This window comes from Alligator sinensis, unplaced genomic scaffold (genome assembly GCF_000455745.1).
Source record: "Alligator sinensis unplaced genomic scaffold, ASM45574v1 scaffold258_1, whole genome shotgun sequence".
Lineage (NCBI taxonomy): Eukaryota > Metazoa > Chordata > Crocodylia > Alligatoridae > Alligator > Alligator sinensis.
This window is the reverse complement of record NW_005842784.1, coordinates 221,427-244,282: the sequence shown is the minus strand read 5'-3', so window position 1 is coordinate 244,282 and position 22,856 is coordinate 221,427. Positions and strand designations below refer to the sequence as shown.

General features: G+C 39.5%; 1 protein-coding gene across 2 annotated transcripts in view; it reads right to left on the bottom strand.

Annotated features, from left to right (window-relative positions):
* Positions 1-22,856, bottom strand: part of PLCL1 (phospholipase C like 1 (inactive)) — a 199,176-nt gene that overhangs the window by 59,515 nt on the left and 116,805 nt on the right. The window contains exons 2-4 of one of the 2 annotated variants that reach the window (XM_006034945.3): positions 19,899-22,370; positions 14,880-15,083; positions 1,591-1,666 (exon numbers count right to left, since the gene is read on the bottom strand). In XM_006034945.3, the coding sequence (XP_006035007.1) occupies positions 1,591-1,666; positions 14,880-15,083; positions 19,899-22,319 (2,701 nt within the window). In that variant the 5' untranslated portion in view covers positions 22,320-22,370. The remainder of the gene's footprint in view (positions 1-1,590; positions 1,667-14,879; positions 15,084-19,898; positions 22,371-22,856) is intronic. The other variant, XM_025191065.1, reaches the window with a different exon arrangement.

Sequence of the window (22,856 nt, the reverse complement as noted above, 5' to 3'; positions counted from 1 at the left end):
CCCTAGGGACAAGAAGCAGCAGGACACCTTGTGCCACTGCTACTTGCCCCTGGGGAACGCCTGTGCCACACACCCTCCAGTGTGCAGCAGGTTTCCCCAGGTGCAGTAGGGGAGGCTGGGGCCAGCAACTCTGCTGGCCCCAGCTGCCTTACCTGGGGTCCAGCAGCCTTACCTGGGGGACAAACTCCAGTTTTGGGTGGCATGCGCTATCCCCGCATGCACCTCCCCGCCTTTTTTTTTGTGTGTGTGTGCATTTTTTTTGACCCCAGGACCTCCCAGGGTCAAACAAAAAAACCCAGTGCTGCTACTTCACAGCACAGAGAACACTTCAACGCGTGGTATGTGGTGCTGCAGATGGGTCTGCGGCGCTACATAACGCACAGCCACAATCATTAGGGCAATTTAATTTTTTTCCTAAATTAGCTTCATTGCATTTTTAAAGGTATCTACATTCAAAGTAAGCCAAATTTAAATTGATCTATTAATCTTGGTACAAGTTTTACAAAGAGAAACTCCATGGCAGACTTAACAAAGGAAATAAAGGAAGAAAGAGGATAAAGTCCTGCTAGATGCCAAATATGCTGGCCCATATTATAAACTTAAGTACTTCACTGACTTTTGGCCATTGTGCTCTATACTTGTGGGATGCAAGTCTGTAAAGTCAACTTGGTGTTCACTAACGTGTGTAGACAAAATGAGAGGCATGTGTGCACAACACTTTAAAGCGGACTAAATGTTTTTGCGCTGCTTTATTGGTGTCGATGTTTGCACTCCTCGGCAGCACATTGTGCATTAATTCTAGCTGCTGTAGGAAATTTGGCGGCGTAATGTGCCTTAAATGACTTCCTGCCCCTACAGTCGTGGAGTGAAGCACCAGGCTCCATGCAGCTCTGCAGCTCTGCAGGAAGCCCGGGAAGGCAGGCTCCACCCAAGATTATTTTTTTCCCCACCCTGTAGCCTGCCTGCCTGCCTGAGCTGCACGGGGGCCCGGGGCTTCCCTCTGCAGTTGAGGTGCCCCCTGAGCCGCGTGCCTGCGGGTAGGTGCCACCCAGGGGGGGGAGGACGCCTCTGTCGCAGAGGGAAGCACCAGCCCTTCCCCTCTCCCCACAGCCCAGGGACCACTCCGCCTGCCAGCAGCTCGCCCTACCCTCTCTGCTGGAGAGGCAAGTACGTCAGTGGGGCATGTATATGACACAAGCGTTTAATAAGCCCTAAATTGAAGCAGTGCTTTTTAAAAACCACCACTTCAGTTTAGAGCCCCGGTTTCATCTACACACACCCCACCTTATCCACTCCTTTTTCATTAAAAAGAGTTCATTTTACTAATTTAAATATTTGAATAAGTTTCAAAGCACCTTTGGAGTAGGCAAGGTAAGTTGAGAAAGCATCTCTTACAGAGAATTCTTCAGTTCTTTCCTTGACACAGAGTCTTCTAGTTTTCAGGAGAATGGATGTACCAGTGTAAAAAAAATAATGCTTGTTTTAGACAAAGGCAAAAGATGCTTCTCCTGTTGTGAACTCTAAGCAACGTACACCATGTTGTTTCCACCTCTTTCCAATTGAACATAGACTTACAGAATACAAGTTTACCTGCTTTCTGACACTGAACAATCTTGTCATGAATGGTGTCTGCTGTTTCGATAAGAAACCTGCTCTCTTGAATCATCTGTCAGAAAATAAATGAAAAACAGATACAATTACCAGGATTTCATTCAGTGTATACTCATGAGAAAAGTAATACAATTCAAGAAAACCACTGTTCTGAAAGTAAGACTAAAAAGATTAGATCAAACCTTCCTACCATGTCTCCCAATTCCATATCAAAATAAATGACAGTGTCTCAGGAAATATTTAGTCACAGATGTCAAATAACAGCTGCTTTACATCAGCTAGAAACAAATTTAAGTAACACAAAGAAAAAAAGAAGTGATAGCAGCAATGGAAAGTAAACTAATACAACTCAAGTCCAGCATTGTACACTATCTGAAAATGAGTGTTTGGTGAGTACATTAGAATTCTCTCCTTTATATGAAATGTTAAAATGATAAATTAAGCCATTCAAGTAAACGTCTAGCAAAAAATGTTAAGCAATTAAGGGTCCCAATTCAAGTAATAATTTAAGCCCTTGCTCTAAGCATTATAGTAGTCCAAATGATTTCAGAATGTCTTAAATTTCCCTTTGGAGAAAATCAGAGCCAATTTCTCAGATGAAGCTATGTTGGGGTTTTTTTGTTTACTTAATGTTTTTCAAAAAAAGAGAATAACAGGTGACTTCAATGGGGCTGTCCACAGACTAAAGGATATACACTTATTTATCGATCACCCTGGATCTAAGCCAGAGGCAAACAAATCATACATTAGCAAAAATAAGTCATATAATAAAGAATCTGACTCTCATATCATCTTCAGTAAAACTGCATTTGCTTTTTCATGTTTATAAACCTTCCAAAACCCTTCAAAAGCCCAGTCAAGCAAGGAAACTGTTTCAATGCTAACTTTACAAAACCATGTGATACAGCATATATGTTTGTCACAGGAAGGAAGAACATCCTGAAAGATAAAATATATATGCTTAAACAGAATTTCTGTCAGACTAGTGTAAATCACAAGCAATAATACTAAAACCATTTAAGTTAAAATAGCATAAAAGCAGTGCAAATGAGATTAGAATCAGTCTGAGTACTGCCTTGATCTTTATCATAACTTATCTAAAAGTGCAAAAAGCAAAATGCATAAACTGTGTAAGCTTGCCTCAGACCCTATACCAGTTCATGTTTTCAAATGGGTTAAATGTGAAAGCACTAAATGTTAGGCCCTGATCCTACACCATTGATGTCAACCTTACTTCTGACTGCACTGTGTACGAAGTAGAAGTTACTTTGTCAAATATTCTAAAGTTTCTCATTCTAAACAATCTATTCCACATAACTCAAAATATCACTCTTAATTTGCATAATTAATGAAGTGTCTGAGCATTCCCTCCAGTAGAAACACTAAACAATGAATGTTTGGAGGGAGCATACATGAATAGTTCACAATTATAAGTTTAGAAAACTTTTTTCAAATAACAAGTGCAATCTACATGGGAGGTAGGCTCAAGAAAATGGCTGCTTTCTAATAATGCTGTTTAGTATTTTTAAATATAGAAAACAATTGTCTGCTGGCTCCTTGATATTAATGGTAGCGTTAAATAAGACTGAAGACAAACATGACATTTCATCTCCCTAATGCAAGTGACAAGAAACCTGGAGAGAAATGCAGGTTAACTTTCCTCTAGATAACCCAAACTGGCAACAAACCAAACAGTGTCAACACAAATCACTGTGCAAATACAGACCAAGAAATTTCGTGCCCTGAAGAGCTTATAAAAATGTTTATGACAAATTGCAAGTAGTTGTAACAAACAATATGAAGGACTGGAAAAAGCAATATAAATATATAGTAACACAGCCCACATATGCACAGCTAGATTTTGCTAGAAAGTAAGGTAGAACCAAATGTAGCTACAGTTGAACTACTTTAATATCTAGAAGGAATTTGGTCCTGCTGGCGTTAAAATATAATACAGCTCATTTCAGTAACAGAAGAACATTGCAAAATCATTGCAAAGATGCTGGCAAATTATCACATGGTAATTGGAGATGGAATCAAATTCCTGAGATTTCCAAAACTCTTTGGAAATTTGGATCTACCGTGGGCAAAATTATGTGTGACAAAACATTCTCCATGGCTAGCTTCCAGACTGAAATTGTTTAGATAGTATCCAATGCCTTTCTTTTGTTATTATTTGCTTGTTCATACATCATATTGATTTCTTCTCTTTGATATTTTCTCTTTTCATCTGGGCAGAACAACCCTCTGGCATTTCTTCACCACTGCATACAGTAATCTTGTGTTAAAAGGAACCTTTCTGCTGCTATCCATGAAACCCTCAGTGGAGCCTCAACAGCGCATGGAGCAAGATTCTTTTTTTTATTTAAAAAAAAAAAAAAAGAGCAAATTGCCACAAGCACATCGGGAGACAAAATAAAATTGTCGTGTTGGCAAAATAATGTAATGAATCACACTTTAACATAGACTTAATTCCATGATGGGCTAAGCACTCTCAGTTTCATCTGCAAGCACCAATCAGGGCAGGGGGTGTTTGGCACCTCTCTCAGGATTGCCTCACAATGCTTTACAAATGATGGGTCTGTTCCTACAATTCTAGCCAATCCACTTTTTAAATTCATTCAGTTATCCTCACAATATACCTAGGAATCAGATATAAGATTAAGTATTGCTACTTCCATTTTTAGATGGGGAACAGAGACAGAAGACACATCTGCACTACATGATGCAGTGTTAGGTCAAAATAACCAAGGAACAGAGCTATAGTGACACACCACTCCATCAGGGCTACTTTATCCTGCTGAGAAGCTCCATCTGTATCTTTATATGGCATTGCACTGTATGTACACACATATCCAGAGAGACTCAGAGAAACAATAAAGTTAATTTCAGAGTTAGGACTCAGAGGGCCAGACTCCTAACTTCCTAGTGTTCTAAAACTATTCCTTATCAGGCTTTTTACCTACCATATTTCATGGTGTATAGGTTGACACAGTGTATAAGTCAACCCCATTTTTCTGATCCAAAAAGTTAGGAATTTCATAGATCCAGTGTAGAAGTCAACCTAACTTTTTGGATCAAAAAGATGGGGTCGACTTATACTGGCCCCTGCACACCCTCACTATGGACCAGTTACCCGGGTGGGGGTGGACACATGTCACAGTGCCACTCCCAGGGGACAGGGCTGGATCAGCACTCGGCTGCCTCAGCCCCATCCCCTGCAAGCAGCATTGCCCGAGCCACACCAGCCAAGCCAAGCACTGAGCCTGACCTGGTCTGCTGTGAGCGGCACTGCCAAGCGAGTGCCAAGCCCAGCCCCGTCCCCTGCGAGTGGCAACAAGTTCAGCGCTCAGCTGGTGCACCTGGGCTCAGCACTGCTTGCAGCAGACAGGGCTAGGCTCAGTACTCGGCTGGCACAGTCCCATCCCCTGTGAGCGTCGCTGCCTGGGCTGTGCCAGCCCAGCATTGAGCCCAGTCCCGTCCACTGCAAACAACACTGCCAAGCACCAAGCCCAGCCACACCAGCTGAGCACAGTGCCGTTCACAGGGGATGGGACTGGACTTGGCGCTCGGCAGTGCCCCTTGCAGCAGACAGGGCCAGGCTTGACACTCAGCTGACGCAGCCCAGGCAGTACTGCTTGCAGGTGATAGAAACTCACCAGCCAAGCACCAAGCCTGGCCTCATCCCTGCAAGCAGATCTGCAGCATGTGTCCATCCCCCTGGGTGCCCGGCCCGCGATGAGGATGCACAGGGGCTGGTATAAGTTGGGCACCAAGCCTGGCACTGCTCGCAGGGGATGGTGATATGGTGTATAAGTTGAAGCTGAATTTGAAGAGTTAAAAATTGGGCTTCAAAACTCAACTTATACACCATAAACTACAATAGTTCAGAATTCCCTGTGCATATGAACCCTTTTGTCAGAAATTATATTAATATGAAATTAAAGAAATTATATTGACATGAATATCTTGGAAATATTGAGTCTCTACATACCAGTAAAATTGCAGAAACTACAAAAACGTATCACTTCTACCAATGACTACATCTCTTCTTACCAGTTTTTGAGCAGAGTTATATTAGGACTATGAAACATAAATGTCTTTAACAAAAATTACAGAATGTTTTACTGAGGAAAGCTAAAACGATAAGTCAGCTTTTCTTTACTGAAAAGCAGAAAGACCAGTCCCTAGATCTCTTGATTCTAATAGAATCTCCTTTCTGTTATCACCTTGAGGACAAATAGTGAAAACACAACAGAATAGATCCTGTAAGTGTTTTCAATCTTTTCTGTAATTGTCATATAAAATTAAACAAGCTTTTGTCCCAGTGAAACAAACACAAGAAAGTAACTGAGATACGAGAGTTTCCCCAATATGTTTTGTAGGAAGAAGAGGATTTAATCCTTTATTGTTGTGTTCTGGTAACAAAGATGATAAACACTGAAGTTTTGTGACAGTTTTTCTGGAACTATCGAATCATATTACACAGGCCCTAGAATGATAACCTGTTTTGATCAGTACCTACTGAAAAAGTGAACGATTACCTATCACATTAGGAAACAGTACTCAGTTACCATACTACACCAAAATCCCAAAGAAATAAACATTAAAGATTAGATTTTATAAGGTGGATGGCTAAGCCCTAGCCCCATGGAAGACAAAGGGAAAACTCAGATTTAGTAGTGTAACTAAAATTTTACTAAAAAAACTGCTTCCATTGCAGAAATTAGATGATGTTCTTGAATGAATTATATGAACAAATACAACCACAGGTTAAAAGTAGGAAAGAGGAATTAGAAAAAGCACAGAAAAAGAATCTACAAAAGGGATAAAAAGCGACTTCACCTCTCAAAAATATGCATTTATTAAAATGGGGGAGGGGGGGAAATGGAAGAAACCGCTTTTAGCCCAATTTGTAAAAAACTGTCAGCAAGAAAGGAGTGAAAGAAAAAAAATCAGTTAAACTAAAAGTTGATCCATACACGAAGCAGAGCAGCAAATGAAAATACGCAGGCATAAAAGCTGCCACACTAAAATCTTAAAAGCATCTTAAAATAAGCCAATTTAGAAAACCTGAATCCCTAAAGCTGATCAAAATTATAACTTAGGCCTCTAGTTGTCTGTTTAGGCAACTAGCTGGGAATTTGGGATGCTAAATAGGATGCTGGGAATTTAGGATGCTTAGGATGCTTTAGGATTTATATGCCCAATCTCAATAATGGTCCCATGTCCTAATGGAAAATGGCACTGCAGTTGCAGCTTATGCCACTTTTGCTTTCATCAACTCCACTTGGTCCCATGTCAAAGTACCTCACCCTCTTAGGCTAGACAGTTACAAAGCCTGAGCCTGAATTGATTCAATCTTTGCAGGTTAGTCTAAGCTGTGTAAATTGATAAGCAAGTGAACATTCATCTTTGATCCTAGAAATACAGCTACATGCCTGCAGTGGCCCAGGCCAGAAGTCAGAGGGTACTAGTGCATGCCTCACTGCTCCGCTGGAGCAGACAGCTTGGGCCAAGGATAGCCTGCCCACCCTGCAAGAGGGGTTTACAAGGGAGGTAGCAAAGCATTCTGGGATGCTGGAGGACTGTGGGTTAACTTGAAGCTGGAGGGGATCTGGGACAAAAGTTCAATAAACTGATTTAGTCTACTTATTGCATGAATATGGATAACATACAAATACAATAGAAAAAAAATAATGAGAACCAGAAAGTGAAACTAATCATATATAAAACATGAAACTTATTTGTCTCATTTCGGTGCAAGTGAAAAGCATTAAATTTAGATCAGCCCATTTTTGTTTCACTTACTTTCACTTTTAATAAACTAAGGTGCTACTAACAAGAATAAATAAATTTGATTAATATACATGATACTAACCTATACGGAAATGCCTGAACTCTTTAACCATGAAAGACTACAGGATAATTTGCTGTATATACTAAAAGCAGATTCATGTAAGATCAATAAAAAAAACTAACACAAAATATAATTTATTTTTAGCTAAATTCCAGCACCATATTTTCTCTTCTGATATAAGCTATACTGTACTTTGAAAAAGGAAGTGAAAAATATCACAGCAGCCTCTAACAAAAGAATGTAGGCAACTTAAAGTACAACCTATCCTAAGATGATAAATGATACAGCAGCATAGTTCAATGAATCAAAACACAAAATATTCCAAGGATTAAAAATAGAAATTGACTGAAAAATACAAGGGAAAAGGGAGGAACTCTCTCTTCTCTTCCCCACTTTCCTTCTTGTTGGTGCCTTGATTTCCTAAGCCTGCCTCAGACAATGGGCCGTTTTGTTTGAGTAAGGAGTGTAGCACAGCATATCGGTAAAACATCCAGTGTGCAAATTGATTCATGACAATTTAAACAGGATTCCACCTTTCAGTATCAAGCATTTCTTGTAGGCATTTCAGACAAGAAACAGCCAAGCAATTAATCATGTGCATAGTTGCTTGTTGCAGCAAGCCTTGTAACATTCAGTAATGTTAAGATGCTGACAGGGCCATACAGAATACCTTATATTTTTCCCAATATATATTGTAATTGATTTTCTATATGTAAGCATATGCACAGTTTGTGTGGTAAAAGAAGAATGATTTCAAGGACATGATCCAAGAGAGTTCAAAATAAAACAGCTTGCATTATGATAACAAGTTGCATGCATGTCTAAATAAAATTATGCTGAATTTTATGTTGATGCTGCTTAGTGTTTTTCTTTACAAATACTTGAGGAAAAAAACTATCAGAAAAATAAAGTAACTAACATGGATACAACATGGATACTAACATGAATACAAGCTCACTACAAGTTAGCAGTTACTTGGAGTTTTTATTCAGTATTTTGAACAAGTTTCTGCTAGGAAAAATATTGATATAAAGGCAGCCTAATGGTATTTCATTTAGAAAAGAGTTTTGATGTACTCATTTTCAAGCCTGTTTTGGAAAGAACTAATGGATGTGGCTGGAAGAAGAGAAAGCAAAATAAGAATGGAGAAAAGACAGAAATACAAACAAGGGAGATGTATACACAGATGTACACAGATGGAGAGAAAGAAATACTGAGAAATAAAATAATAGAAAATTAAATAATCTACATCCATATTTAGATACAAATATTGACCCAAACTCTAAAAGGAAATATCAATACCCTCATTGCACAGTTAATTTTCACACACTGGATTTAATTCTGCCTTCAGTTACGTTTGACGTCAATGCATTATAAAACTCACTTGGCACCAATTGCTCTAGTTAAGTTTGCAAAATCCTCTGTTGTTATTCATTCAGAGCTTTACGAACAATGATCTTTTGCAACTGAAATTATCTTAGCTGTAATAGGAATTTTGTTGGGTAAGTTTAGGAAAATCTATGCAGCCAAATTTTATTTATTTAAGATTTAAAATGTATGTTCCCCATCAGAATGAAGTTTTTCATTCTGATGTCCACACAAATAACTGTGAAAGGGCTGAAATTTGAAATGTGGTGTATGGACAGGGGCATTTTCTCAGCTCATACAGATTAACAGATATCCACTGACGATCTGGGTTTGTGGTATCTATTTGGAAGTATACCCATGCCATGAATCCTCCTGCAAATAAAGCTAAACACAAAAGTTCTGTACTAAAACTGTATTACTTTTTTTGCCTGTTAGTTGTATGCAATATGTTTACTTATTTTTCTTTCTTAGTAACCTCCCTGACATTAATTTCTCTCTCAAAAATCCTTAATCTCTTTTTAGAAACTAAATACTTTTCCATCCCAGACTTTCCCCTTCTCACAAAATCTTGGAAAAAGTTTAATTTTCTTACCTATGCACCTGTTCCAAAGTAACTTCTTTAATCAATTCCAGTAGAGATACTTAAATACGAAAAAACAGTATTCTAAATGACTTTTCAGTTGACTAAACTTTATACCTCTTTATCATTTACTGTACATAAATACTTGCACAAATGAGAAATGGATCTTATATTTATAGCAAAATTTCCATCTGCCCAACAGCCATGCATGTTTGTTTGCAACCAGGAGTATTAATTTAGTTATTTGTTGCAGTATATCATTTGTTTTTAAAAGATATCTGTCACCCAATCAGGAAAAAAATGCATATACTTTAATTGAATGGTCACCACTAATTGCTAATAGTTAAATAAGCACTCATAACCTTGAATTTGTTTTCCTAAATTATTTTACAAACATGAATACTGAATGCAAACAGGATTTTTCAAATAATTCCCAAACAAAATGATCCCAAATTAATTGGATCATTTTCCATAAATAATTCAACGCTCTCCCTCCTAAGCGCAATCAAGAAACGTTTAAAATTACTTTGACAGGTTATAAGGTGAGCTGCAAACTGTTCAACCTCAGATAGCAAGTTTTTGTGACACCATACCTTCAAAGGAAGTGTGTGCGCACAAATAAAGGGGGAAAAAGAAGAAATGCCTTCATGGAAAAAATTCTGAAATATAGCTCTGCAAATGATTAAAGGATACACTATACTATATAACCATATGAGAATTAATCATACTGCTTGGTGGGATCAGTTTATTATACAAAATAAATGAGAATAATCAGAATTCTGTCCAAGTTGAGAAAATAAAGTGGCATAAAACCATGTTTCTTAAATTTTCTTAATTTTTCAAAAATATTTCTATGGATTTTTCTGCCAGCATTCTGTTCATTTTCTTGCATTTCAATTGACTCAATCCCATTTTCTACTCTTCAGTGCTTCTCCCCTTCCCCCCACCCCCACACATGAACCCCCCATCCTAACATTTTTATAGTGGTCTGCATGGTGATCTTCATGAGAAAGTAAAGAGAAGTTTCACAAGATGACTGCAATGAGACCGTTTAAAAAAAATACAGCTTTGGAATATAGTTACAGCTCCTAAAACAAAGCACATGTCATTTTTTCTTTCCTGGTAGAGCCTCTCTCCCAAATAAAATAGCAAAGGAGGCACTACACTAGAAGGGTGCAATGGTAAAACTAATTTTCCAGGAAAATTGCACAAAATAATCTTTGTCTAGCATTGTCTGTTAACAAAAGATGAATCTAACATAACAGACAGCTAACTGTTTTCAAGATCATTGCTACAGGTCTCAGCATCTGCATCTTTATTTGCATGGAATATCAGAACTGTCTATGCCCCATTTAACACACTGGGTAAGTCTGCAATATTTTCAGAAAGAGGATATTAGGATGACAGTTTCCCATGGAAAAAAAATCCACAACAAGTTATAGCAGTTTTTTTCTATTGTAGATTAGTTCTCATAAAAGCCTTTTAAACTTTTGAAATGCATTGTCTCTCAAAGGAAAAGTAGTCTCTCTAGTTTTCACCAGCTACCTACCTTTTCAACTTCAGACTGAACAAGATGAAATTATATTTGCCAATTCTCAAAGGTATGAAATTTAAAGCCAAGTTTTTGACAATGTCACTGAAAAAGCAGTTAAAATATGCTTCATTAATACAGGATAATGTGCTAAATATATAATTCATTTTTCATATGTACCATCAGGTAGTCAGTGGGTTTTTTAGAACCTAGCTCCAAACCCAAACCTTCACACCCTTACTCACAGGAGTCCTTTGAAGATACTGACAACTTGTGAGAGTAAATGAAGTGTTTTCAGGATCAGTATCTGAAGTTTGAAATAATCCCCCACTAACAATTTAAAATCCCAGCATACTTTTTCTTTAAAACACACACACAAAACATTTTACATAGTGTTCTGCCAAAGCCTCCCTTTGTTTTTAAGTCTATTAATACAAATAGCTTCTTTTGGTTAAAAAGTGTTGGACAACAACAAAAGAGACTGTCCCTTCTGCTCTGTTAGTCTCCTTATCTCTTTCCTTATCCACACATGTTCTTTGCATATCTTAATTAAATTCAGAGTTCACTGACGCTTTCTAGCTTAAACTCCCTATTGCTGGCATAAACATACACTGTCTGCCAGTTTAACCAGACTGTCATGTGGGCTGACATATTCTTAAGAAATTTCTATTACAGGAAAACACCCTCTTCCATATTAAAAAAAAAAAAACAAGAAATGGTTTAAACAGTTATTACAAACACCATAAAATGGAAGGGTCACATTTTATATCAATAATCTGTGTTCAGACACTTGAAAGCATAGCCCTATATGTTACATGTTCAAATATTCAAGTTAAGATATAAGGATTACTTTTTAATCAAGACATCTGTCAATATTCTGCAGGTGGTCACTATCTAAAAAAAAACAGGTTTATAACATAAATAGAAAATATTTGACACATACTTTCTCTTTTTAGAAATGAGTAATAGTTTAGCATGTTAAAACCGAGTACAAATATAGGATTGGAAATGACTTCTTAGACCACCAAGTCCAGTCTCCTGCAATGTCAGGTGACTTTGTAATATATATTTGTCCAAAAGAGCCCACAAGAACAACACTTTCCCAGCCCCATGGACCCACTAGTTATGATTATGGGTCAAATTCAGCCCTGACACAAGCACAGAAAGAGCCCTTTTTCTTTGCTGTGCAGATTTCAATCTCTGGTGGTGTCTTCACTTAAGGTACATGCAGACATTATATGTCGATTGACCTAACTAGGGTTAGGTCAATCTAAATGCTGATCTATGCAGATAGCCTGGGGAGGTGAACTAAGACTGGGAATGGGGTTAGCCTGATCATTGAGCATCTGCACATATTTGGAGCACAGTTCTGGGGCTGAGCATTTTCTACTCCCCTGACCCTGACCGGACGATTTTTAGCACTACGCAACCCCTCCACCCCTGGACAGACAATTTTCCCCTGTAGGCCCACTATTCCCTCTTTATCCCACCAAATGTCTTCTGGACCCGCCCAGAAACCCACTAGCCCTGCACACTCTCATCCCACCTGACCCTCCCCATCCCAATTTACTTATATCAAGTTGCTGGCATGGTTCCCAGCACTGCTGAACATGTATACAAGCTGCTCCCAATCTACGATCATGTGGCTTAAAGTAAACTGTGTGATCATAGATCAGGTGCGGCAAATGTCTGCATATATCCTTAGAGTTACACATGCCTGCACCACAGCAAAACCTAAAAGCTCTGTATGAAAAAAGTTATACAAATATTTTGTCTAAATTGCAGAGAGGCATTTCACATATATCATTTGAAAGACCATTTCCACACTATAAGGAATTCCTAAAAACTCATATGTATTCTTCAGAGTATAGTTATGAAGATGAGATACTACATATCAATTCCAGGGGAAAAAACCTTCATTAGGTTTCCAAAGGGAAATGGCTCTTATTTATATGGCAATCTGATCTTCAGGCCAGCAGCTCTATCAGAAAAGCTAAGTCTCCAAAATAATGACTTCAGTTACTACAGAGGCCAACTGGATTTCCAAATCCTCAGGCTTATATTGTCATGGCTGGAGTTTTATTACTTAAATTTAATTAACTTCTATTCAGTACTAAACTTTTTTTGGAAAAAAATCAAACATCATTGGAGATTTAAAATAATACAAAAAAAAATTAAATTGTAAATCATCCCAGACCTCAAAAGATACATTTTGTTTATCTTGGAAAACATATTAGAATAAAAACAAATGAGACAAAAAAAGCATGCAGCATATAGTATCTGTGGTTCAGTCTATCTTGCAACCTCTAACATTTCTGGAGGCATCCTGTATTAGAAATGACTGTCGTTGTATTAGTTACAGCAGGGCTGTCCAACTTCTAAAAAGCCAGGGGCCAGATGTCAAACAACTTTGCCAGTAGGGGTCACATGTCTTGCAGGCTGCTCCAGTAGGGGGGCATCCTCAGAGCCACACCAGGACAACCCGTGGGCCCCCTGGGCAGCATGCTACATGGATACAACCTGTTGCACCATGCGCCCATGCGGGTGCCCTTCTCCCCACCACCCCCAAACCGCACCATACTGCTGGTCTGCACACCCGCATGTCCTCAACCTCATTCTTCACGTCCCAGGCTATGCCACACTGTTCCCTTAGACAGGGGAAGGCAACAGAAGCCAGAGGAGCCAGAGACTCCAGCTGCTGTTGTAGCCAGAGGGATGGGGGAGCAGTGGCTGAGTGGGAGCCCGGGGACCACAACTTAATCCCTCACAAGCTACACATAGACCCCAATCGGCCAGTTGGACAGCCCTGATTTATAGGCATAAGGCCATAACCAGCAACGTTTTCACTCAAACAGCTGTAAAATAATATAACGAGTTTGGGTTTTATTCTCATGGAACAAAATACAATATTTAAGTCAGAGTTCACCAAAAATATATGTTATCAATCAATGTAGGCTATTTGCCAGGGAAGGGAAGCAAAAAGGGAGGTACTCTAATAACCCAGTATTTTGCTACGCATGGTAGTAAAATGTGTGAGTCACAATTCTAGGTTATGGGCATTATAAATTATACACTTACAGTTCATATTTTGTCCCAATAATAAATAAAATTTATAAGACATGGCCAAACTGTTGTTTTAACTGGAATGATTTTAACATGGCCCTTAATGTATACAGAAATACCAATTTATAGTAACACCACTCCAATCCCTCATTATATATGAACATTGGGCATTTTGAAAAACTTCCCTTCCAACTTTTTCACACTCCTGTGAGGAGCAACATTTATTTGTTTTGGCAAGAACGTTAAGTTCACCAGTTGACGTTACTTGTAATAACTGACCACAGGCAATGGGAACTGAACCTCTCATGTCTAGTTCACTGTATTTCTCAGGCTTCTTTCCTTTCTAATGATCTCACCCTCTACTGCCTGGAAGTCAGCAAACAGCATCAAAGAAGTAAGATTGCTTTTGAATGATAACAGCACTGTGACTCTGGACAAGTTGTGTAGCTGTTACTTTTTTTTAGCTCCAAACCCTGCTAGCTACAACTGTTTAATATATATATATCAATCAATTTTCAAAATTAGTATGTGTGAGTGCTAATTATGAATATCTATCTATCTACATATATAATATGTATTAGATTTCCATATTATCATATATATATCTTGATTATGAAAAATTCTATATATGTGGATATATTATATGTATAAATCATGGTTTTATTTATATATATGTCTAGATATAGATATAGATATATATATATAGAGATAATTATTTAGATGCTTGTAGAAATAGCCACACTGACTTCAAAGGTGCTACTCACAAAGCAATGCAGGCATGAACTCAGGTGCCACATTTTTAAAGTCTATCCAAAACAAAGTAACAGAAGAAGAAAAGAAAGACTCATAGATATAAAAGAACGTACCAGATCATATGCAGCTAGAACTTTTTTCTGTACATCAGGCATGGTGCCCAGAGGTTCCAAGTAAGGAAACGTATCTTTCATACAGAGAATAACGGACGGTGTGTTGTCACTGTTTATAAGCCGTGAGGACAAAGTTAGGATGCACTGCTTCAGACTGGCAATCGGAGGGAGTCCACAAAGCTCTTTAATAGACACTATGGAATTCTGTGGAGCGGGAAAAATAGTTTTGCAGTGACTGTTACTTCTATAAACCCAAATGTAATGATAAGCAAGATACAGATGTCTATTTACTTCTCTTTGCTTCTGTATCACATATACATACTCAAACCTGCCCATAGGTTTGCAGGGCTTTGATCACAGCTGGAGGATTTTAAGTATAAGCTTGCCAGGTCACAGGAGTGTAATTAACACATTTACAATGTGATGCTTCTGAGGACAAGAAATGGGGAAGATTTGAGTAACCTGCATGAGCAAGGTAAAAAAAATGGGGCTGGGTCTTCAACTGCTCAAAGATGCCAGATCATTATAAAGGCAGGACATTTTGTTTTTCTGCATCGTTTTTTTAATTAAGAAATTCAAGAAATAAAATATACCCTTCTGTAATTTTATCTAACTTGTCCAAGGACAAGAAGATCCATTTGTCCTAATTTGTCTAAGTAGTTTGAGTTAAATATTAGTAAAAGAAAATCCACCTCCACCCCCGTCACACACACACCCCCCCCATAAGGCCAAATACTCAGATTCTGCCCTTCTGCAGTTGTATGCTCCTTCATCCAGGCCTACCATCAGTTTGTCCATGAGACCTAATTAGAATATCTTGAGGGCTGCCTACCACACCAATGGGATGTTCCAGCAACCATGGATTGCTGAGGCATGGACATACACATGTAGAGATACCCAGCTTCATCCTCTTTTCCCCAGACCTTTCCCATCTGTGGATTCACAGGCAGCCCATTTGCCAGTTGTACAGCTGCTTTTCACTGGCTAGATTTCTCCTTCTCGTCCCACTCCCCACACTTTAAACAGTTTCATCAAAAAAACTCTTCCCCCCCATTTCTCAGATTTCAATCACTTCTATTGTTGTACAAATGCTCCAGTCATCTGGGTGTTGTTAAATAGAAAGAAGTAAGAAAAACCTGTTATTTTTCCTGGGAAAGCAAGCAGGAAATAATTAATTGTTTTTTGGGATGGCATTTCATATCAGAAAAGAGTTAAAAGAAAAGGAGGGGCACAAACATTTTTTTTCCCCTTCATAAGTCATATGTAAGAAAAATCCATAAAAGATGTACAGGTCAAACTAAACCAACACGCTAGGATTTCAGCAAAAACAGTGGATGGTGACTGATATGTCTTCATTATTTACCCCCTCCCTTGTCATAAAATTACCAGCATGTACAAAGTCATGGTAAGAGAACCCTGTAGCAATAAAAACACACAAATGTGACCCACCCTACATTTTCTTTGCCTGCCAATCATCGGAAAAATTCCAACAAATTATCAGAGGCTCTTTTATTAAGCCAAGATATTTGTATAAAGATTAAAAGGACAAAATCTGTTCACTATTTGTTCTACAGAACATCCTTGAGAACAATATCTTGTGCTGAAATTTAGTCTTTCAACAAATGCTAAAGCAATCTTTGGGTCGTATTTATAGATATTTTTTCTTCCTATGCTACTTCATATACACTGTTTTAATCTAATATTTATTGTTACAGAAGCAAAGGGAAAAGAAGATGGAGTCAAAGGTTCAAACTAGTTACTTCCAAGGTCTACAGGAAAGGAAAAGCTGGGAAGTTTCCCATTCTTAAAAATATGCCTAAGATATTCCTCTGAGAATGATTTAAAACTTAAATCATTTTGTAAACTTTTCCAGCTGCCAATTTAATTTACTTTAGACCCTGTCCAGAATAGCAGGGTCATTGAGGTAATATAAAATGTGCTTTCCCCATTTCTCAAGAATAAATGTACAGTTTTCTTAGTTTCACCAGAGAGATAGTTATTGTCCATTCAAATACATATATATTTAATTCTCATTGCTTAATGTTATGCACTTATGTTTTTCTTTGGAAGCACACAAGAATTAACCAAATGGTTCCCAACTGTACAAGTGAAACTATGGCAACCAAAGCACAGAGTGCAGTCAGCCAGGGTGGCTCCTATACTGAACTAGTGCAGTTCACCCCGATATATACAGCACTAATCAAAGTTTGTTCCATTGTAATGTATGCTGGGTACTTATCCTACCAGTTCCTAACATGTCAAACAGCAGCAAATTCTGGGAATTTTCAAACAAACAAAAAAAGCAAAACAAAAAACCCCCGGAACATTATGAATGCAGTACCAGGAAGAGTATCTAAACTGTTTTAATGTAACACTTGCTAGAATTGTCCACTAGCAGTAAACCACTTCAAACTAAACCAATACTTAGCTGAAAGCAAACTCAATTCCAAATGGTATCTGGTGTACCTGTAAAGGTCTGAAACATGCATGTGAGGGGGCAAGGAGTTCTAGATAAGACCATAATTTCCTTAGTAGATATATCTGGTGTAGATAAGACCTTAATGACATAACCCACTAAGGTGTTTCTTCACAAACATTGGGGATATTAATAAAATATTTTTACTAACTAGCAAAACAAAGATTAATTGATGTTCTCTAAATAAAAGGAGGGTGGCTGGTTGTAATCTCACTCTAGTCCTTAAATGTAATCTCCCAAATAGCTAAAGAAACTAGACTGTTTCTATATACTTGAAAAAAATAGATCTAAGCCTAACATTTATAGATTAATTAGCTTCTGTAAACATAAAGCTTTAGCTGCTAGATCCTTTATCTTTTAAATACTAAGGCTAGGGACAGATATTCAAAAAGCCCAAGCCTGAATTGATTCCAACTTTGCAGGTTAGTCTAACCTACAGAGATTAAACTAATTTGAAAATGGATTAGAGTCATCATATGTCTGGGTTTTCCCGGATGTGTCCTCTTTTTTGGCCCCCTGTGCTGCACCTAGGCAGGTTTTTAAAATAAGAGGAAATGTCTGGGTTTTCTGCTCTCCTGGGCGGGCTGCTTGGGGCTGGGAGCAGCAGGCAAGGTGATTGGCTATTGGGTCATGTGCTCCCCGCGCAGGCTCCAGCAAATGGGAGAGAGAGAGAGAAGGGGAGGGGCATGTGCACAATGCAGGAGCTGCTTGGGCAGCAGGGCTGGTGGGGCAGGGATCTGCAGGTCAAGAATGAGGGACACTGACAGGGCTAGGGGGCAGGGACTGTGGGTAGGGAGTGAGGAACATCAGCAGGCCCAGGTGGCAGGGGGCTGTGGGTCAGGAGTGAGGGACAGGATGCGTGACTATGGGTTGGGTGTGCAGGGCACTGGCAGGGCTGCGGGGGGTCTGCGGGTCAGGAGTGAGGGGCATCAGCAAGGGGTACAGAGCAGGGTACTACTGTTTTGGAGTGAGGGGCACCAGCAGGGCTGGGGTCAATGGGTCCAGAGTGAGGGGCAGCAGCAGGGCTGGGGGGGAGGAGGACATGTGGCTTGTCAGTGAGAGGCAACAGAATGGGCAGGGGCAGGGCAATGGGCATGTCACTGCCCCTCCACCATCATATTTCTCCCTCCCCCCAACCCCTCGGTGACAGGTGTCCTCTTTTTTATATCTGGAAATATGGTAACCCTAAAGTGGATACACATTCACTTTTGATTCAGGACATACAGGTACATGCCTGCAGGGGCTCAGGCTAGAAACTGGGAAATGCTAGAGTGAGACCTCCCTCCATTCCACAGTGCTGAGCTGACAGAGAGGGGGGCGTGCCCAGGCCCCGGCAGGATGTTATGATTATGGAGGGGTTTAAACCCACACCCCGGCCTGTACAGTCCCCAGCCTGGGAATGCCTGGAGGGGGAGGGGGAAGCAGCCCTCACCAAACTGTTACCCCCTGCTCACTGATCAAGGGGCAGGAGTGTGGCCAGATCCCGCCCCCTCCCCCCCCACCGCTAGCACTCTAAGGCAAAAGAGTGGGGGGTGAAGGACTGCTTGTATGGACTGAATGCAACTGTTGATGATACAGAGCTTTTCAATCTCCCTCTCCTCACTTCTTCATCTTGTCTGCAGCAAAATGACAGGGATAACATTAATTGCAAATCAAGTCATTTTTCACACCTCTCTCTGTCCCCCATTAAACACTGACAACAAGCCAGCAAGGAGCTTATCAAAACAAAAAGTTTATCAGCCCATCAAGAAAACAAAGTCTCTCTCATTAGTTCAAGCCCTTCCTAAACAGCTTTTTGCAAAGCATTTTTAAGGAAGAATGGAGAGACATTACCAGCTGACCTATTGATTAGGTCCAAAAAGCCCTAAGCAGACACTGTTCTGTCTGCCTTTGTTCCAGTAAAATTGGAGACACACACACATAGACACCTGTCAGCATTAGCTAAAATGGAGGTGGTGTGACCATGAACAGATGCTAGCCGGGGTCCATGCCACTGAGGTCCATGCTGTGGGAGAGGAGAGGAAGGAAGGGATCCCTGCTTGAGCAGCAAGCAGACGCTGCTGTGCCTGCAGTCTCCACCTCCTTCTCATCCAGCTGGAGTTCCAGCTAGAGAGGAGAGGGTTGGGGTCAGCCCTGCTCTCTGGAACAGACAGCCTCACCCAGGGCTGAAAAACATGCTGGGATGCTGGGGGACTCTGATTTAACTCAAACTAGGAAGGGGTCTGGGACAGAAGTTCCATAAACCTGTTTGACCCAAATCAGTTAAGTCTGATACTATACTCAACCAGGTTTATCTTAAACATTTGGCCATTTTGAAACTGGTTTCTGTGCACTGAACTTTTGTTCTGTTACAGGTTTAAACCAGTTTCTGATCACTTAAAGTGGTTTACGTGTAACTTCTGTCCCTAGCCCAAGGGTTAGATGCTGCGTTAATTAGGCAAGTAAGATACAGAAGCATATCCATTTACTTTAAAGGCATTACACTAAGATCACAATGCTGCAAGTGTTCAGAACAAAGCAATTTTGAAGTAAAATTCTCTTACCTGCATATTTTCCCTCATGTCAGTCGCTTCTCGTAATGGATGCACTGCTAGTTTAAAGATGTCATCAATAGTCTTAAGGCCTGTGTTCCTCAGCATGGTATACTCTCTTGCTTTTTTTCCTATTCTCACGGACAGGCTACGCTTTTGTGCCTTTCCTCCTCCACTTCGATTAGTTATTGCAATGTGAACAAAAAGTGTAACATGCTCCATGATATCTCCAACAAAAGAGCGCAAGGGTATATGCCGATATCCTGGCTGTAAACATTCAAGTGGTATAGTATACTGACCTATAAACTCATCACCAATATAGTCATCGTCCAAAACAACAAAACGGATCATAGCAAGTTCTGGCAGATTTATTTGGAACTCAAAACTTTCATCAAAAATAGGATTATCACTGTTTTGCTGAACAGTTTTAGTTCTTTGTTCAGTACAGTCTGCTGGAATTCCATGTATTTCTATGCAAACATATGGGTCTATGACATCCCCTTTTGCACAAGCTCCCTTGGGTTTTGGAAAGTTCTGTCCACTGATAATTTTCACGTGTAGAACTTGAGGAGAGACCCCTGGAAGAATGCCCTTTGTATTTGCACTGAAATAAGACACTTCATCACGCATAACAGAAGGTCTAAGGACATATCCACATCCTCCATTCTGGAGAAACCAGCCAGTATGTAGATCCATCATGGGTCCTGGTGTCTGGTAGTTCATTGCCACAATCTGGCAACCACAATTCCAAAAATCCTGAGGATTTAAGTTACTGGAATCTATCCTCATAGCACTTGGATATACCCTCGATAAAAGCTTTTTGTTGTAATTGACAAAGTCTTCTGGATACTCATTTGCAACTCTGTTGGCTTCTGCCTCGCTAAAAGAGCAGATTTCCCAATAATTTTGACTTTTCATAGATGTCTCAAAATCTTTGTACCGGACAGATTTGCACAAAGATACCAAATCAGAGAGTTCCCTGCAGAGCCAGATCAACCTTGGTGCACTACTGTAGTCTTCAGACATCCTTCGAGATATTTCAGCCTCTTCATCTTCATCAGTTACTTCTCCTTCTAATATATCCTCATCAGGGGGAAGCTTCTTCCCTTTCACAATGATCTTCATTTTCAGTTTCTCTGGTGATGGGAGGTAGGTTTCTGATGGTGAAGGTGCTTCTGTGTACAATTTGTTTCCAAATATCCTCTTCATGTGTTGAACCATTACCTTCTGTTGTTGTACTGAACAGTGATTACCCAAGCAGAGAATGAGAGGGTATTCTGAAGAAATGAAAGCTAGTTTGTTTATTACTTCAATAACACTTCGAAAGGCAAGTGGTGATGTCATGTTATTACGATTACAGATGATGGGCTCATTATCTGGACCATCACAAACATCAAGTTCAATACTTCTACAGCTCATCTTTAAAGCCCTAACATAACCATTAATATCAGCAGGTCCTCTGAGCTGGTCTTCTATTAGATATGTATTGTGAGATGCATTGATATAGTAATGTGATAAAGGCTGGGTCATGTCTTGGACAACTTTTTTGTGTTCAGGGTCAAAAATGTCACATTCTGGGGATAACAAATACTGAGTAAATCCATCAATAGCAAGAAATCCTTTCAACCGTCCTTCCTGAGAAAGCTCATATCTGCGGATAATATCTAGACACATTTCTTCTGTGATATGTGTTACTCCTTGCTCAGCTTCTAAAAACAGCATGAGGTCATTGGCATCTAAATATTCCTTGTTTTTTGATATCTGCACTAGTAAGAAATACACCTCAGGTCTTGTGCAAAGTTCACTGAATGCTTCACAAAATTCCTCTTTAGTTACTCGAGTTGTGAGTTTTTCTTTACTTCTCTGGATTTCCTTAAATTTTAACCGGATCTTTGATTCCTTTAGAGTAGGATTAAGCTGTTTTATTAACTCTACAGATGTATCTTCCAACATTATACCATTGCCATCAACATCTGCAGCATCAAATACAGTTTTTAACCACACAAACCGAGGGGTATTATGGCTGCTTTCCATCAAATCCAGAGGTTGTTTGCTACGTGAAACCAAGTAACGCAAACCTGACACCCAAATATTGGCCACATCAGCTGAATTGGCAACCAGGTCTAGAGATTCATAGTTCTCCCCATGAATTATAGAGAGAGCACAGTCCTCAGAAATCTGGTCTGCAAGTCCATTGTTCCTGAACGTTTCAGTGTTTTTCCCTGGTCTGATCTCTTTTATAGCAGAGATATCAAGCTTAGCTTTGTCAAGATCTTTCTTGGAAGGTTCCCACCGAAGAGCTTGCAAGTCAGGGTCTAAAGTGAAAAAACGATTATAAATCCGGGAATTTGGACGAACTTTCTTCAGTTCACAGCCAGCCTGCATAAAGCTGATACAGTCACTAGCACTGCTTATCTTCTTCTCTGATGGCATGCTGCTGAAGGACACAGTTTTCTTTCTTCCACATTTTTGGTTTGAAGGATCCTATGAAATAAAATAAAGAAGCATTTTTTAGCCATTTAATATATATATATAAATAGATGAAACACTTAACTGAATGTCAAAACTCAGCATATTATTTCTTTCCATAACTCACCACTCTACTAAGCTAGAAACTATAATGATATAGGGCCCTAGCTGATTGCAACAAAGCTGTAGAGTTTTCTGAACAAATAACATTTCTCACCAGTGACAATGGCAGGTGATTTCATGGACACTTGTGATGCAGCGTGGGAAAAGCTGAACTTGGGAGGGTTGTGCGAGCAGGCAAGAGCTTGAGAATTATATAATTAAGCAGAGGGGTTGCTGTAAGGGTACAGGAAGTCTAGAAGAATTCTTACAGGCTTTGGCAGGAAAAAGCCTGCAGCAGCCTCAAGGTGCAGGTGTGAGTGAGCATGAAATAGCACACGGTGTTCTTTGGGTAGATGAGAAAGCCTGAGTGTTTGTGGGAAGGATGGCCTTACCCTCTTT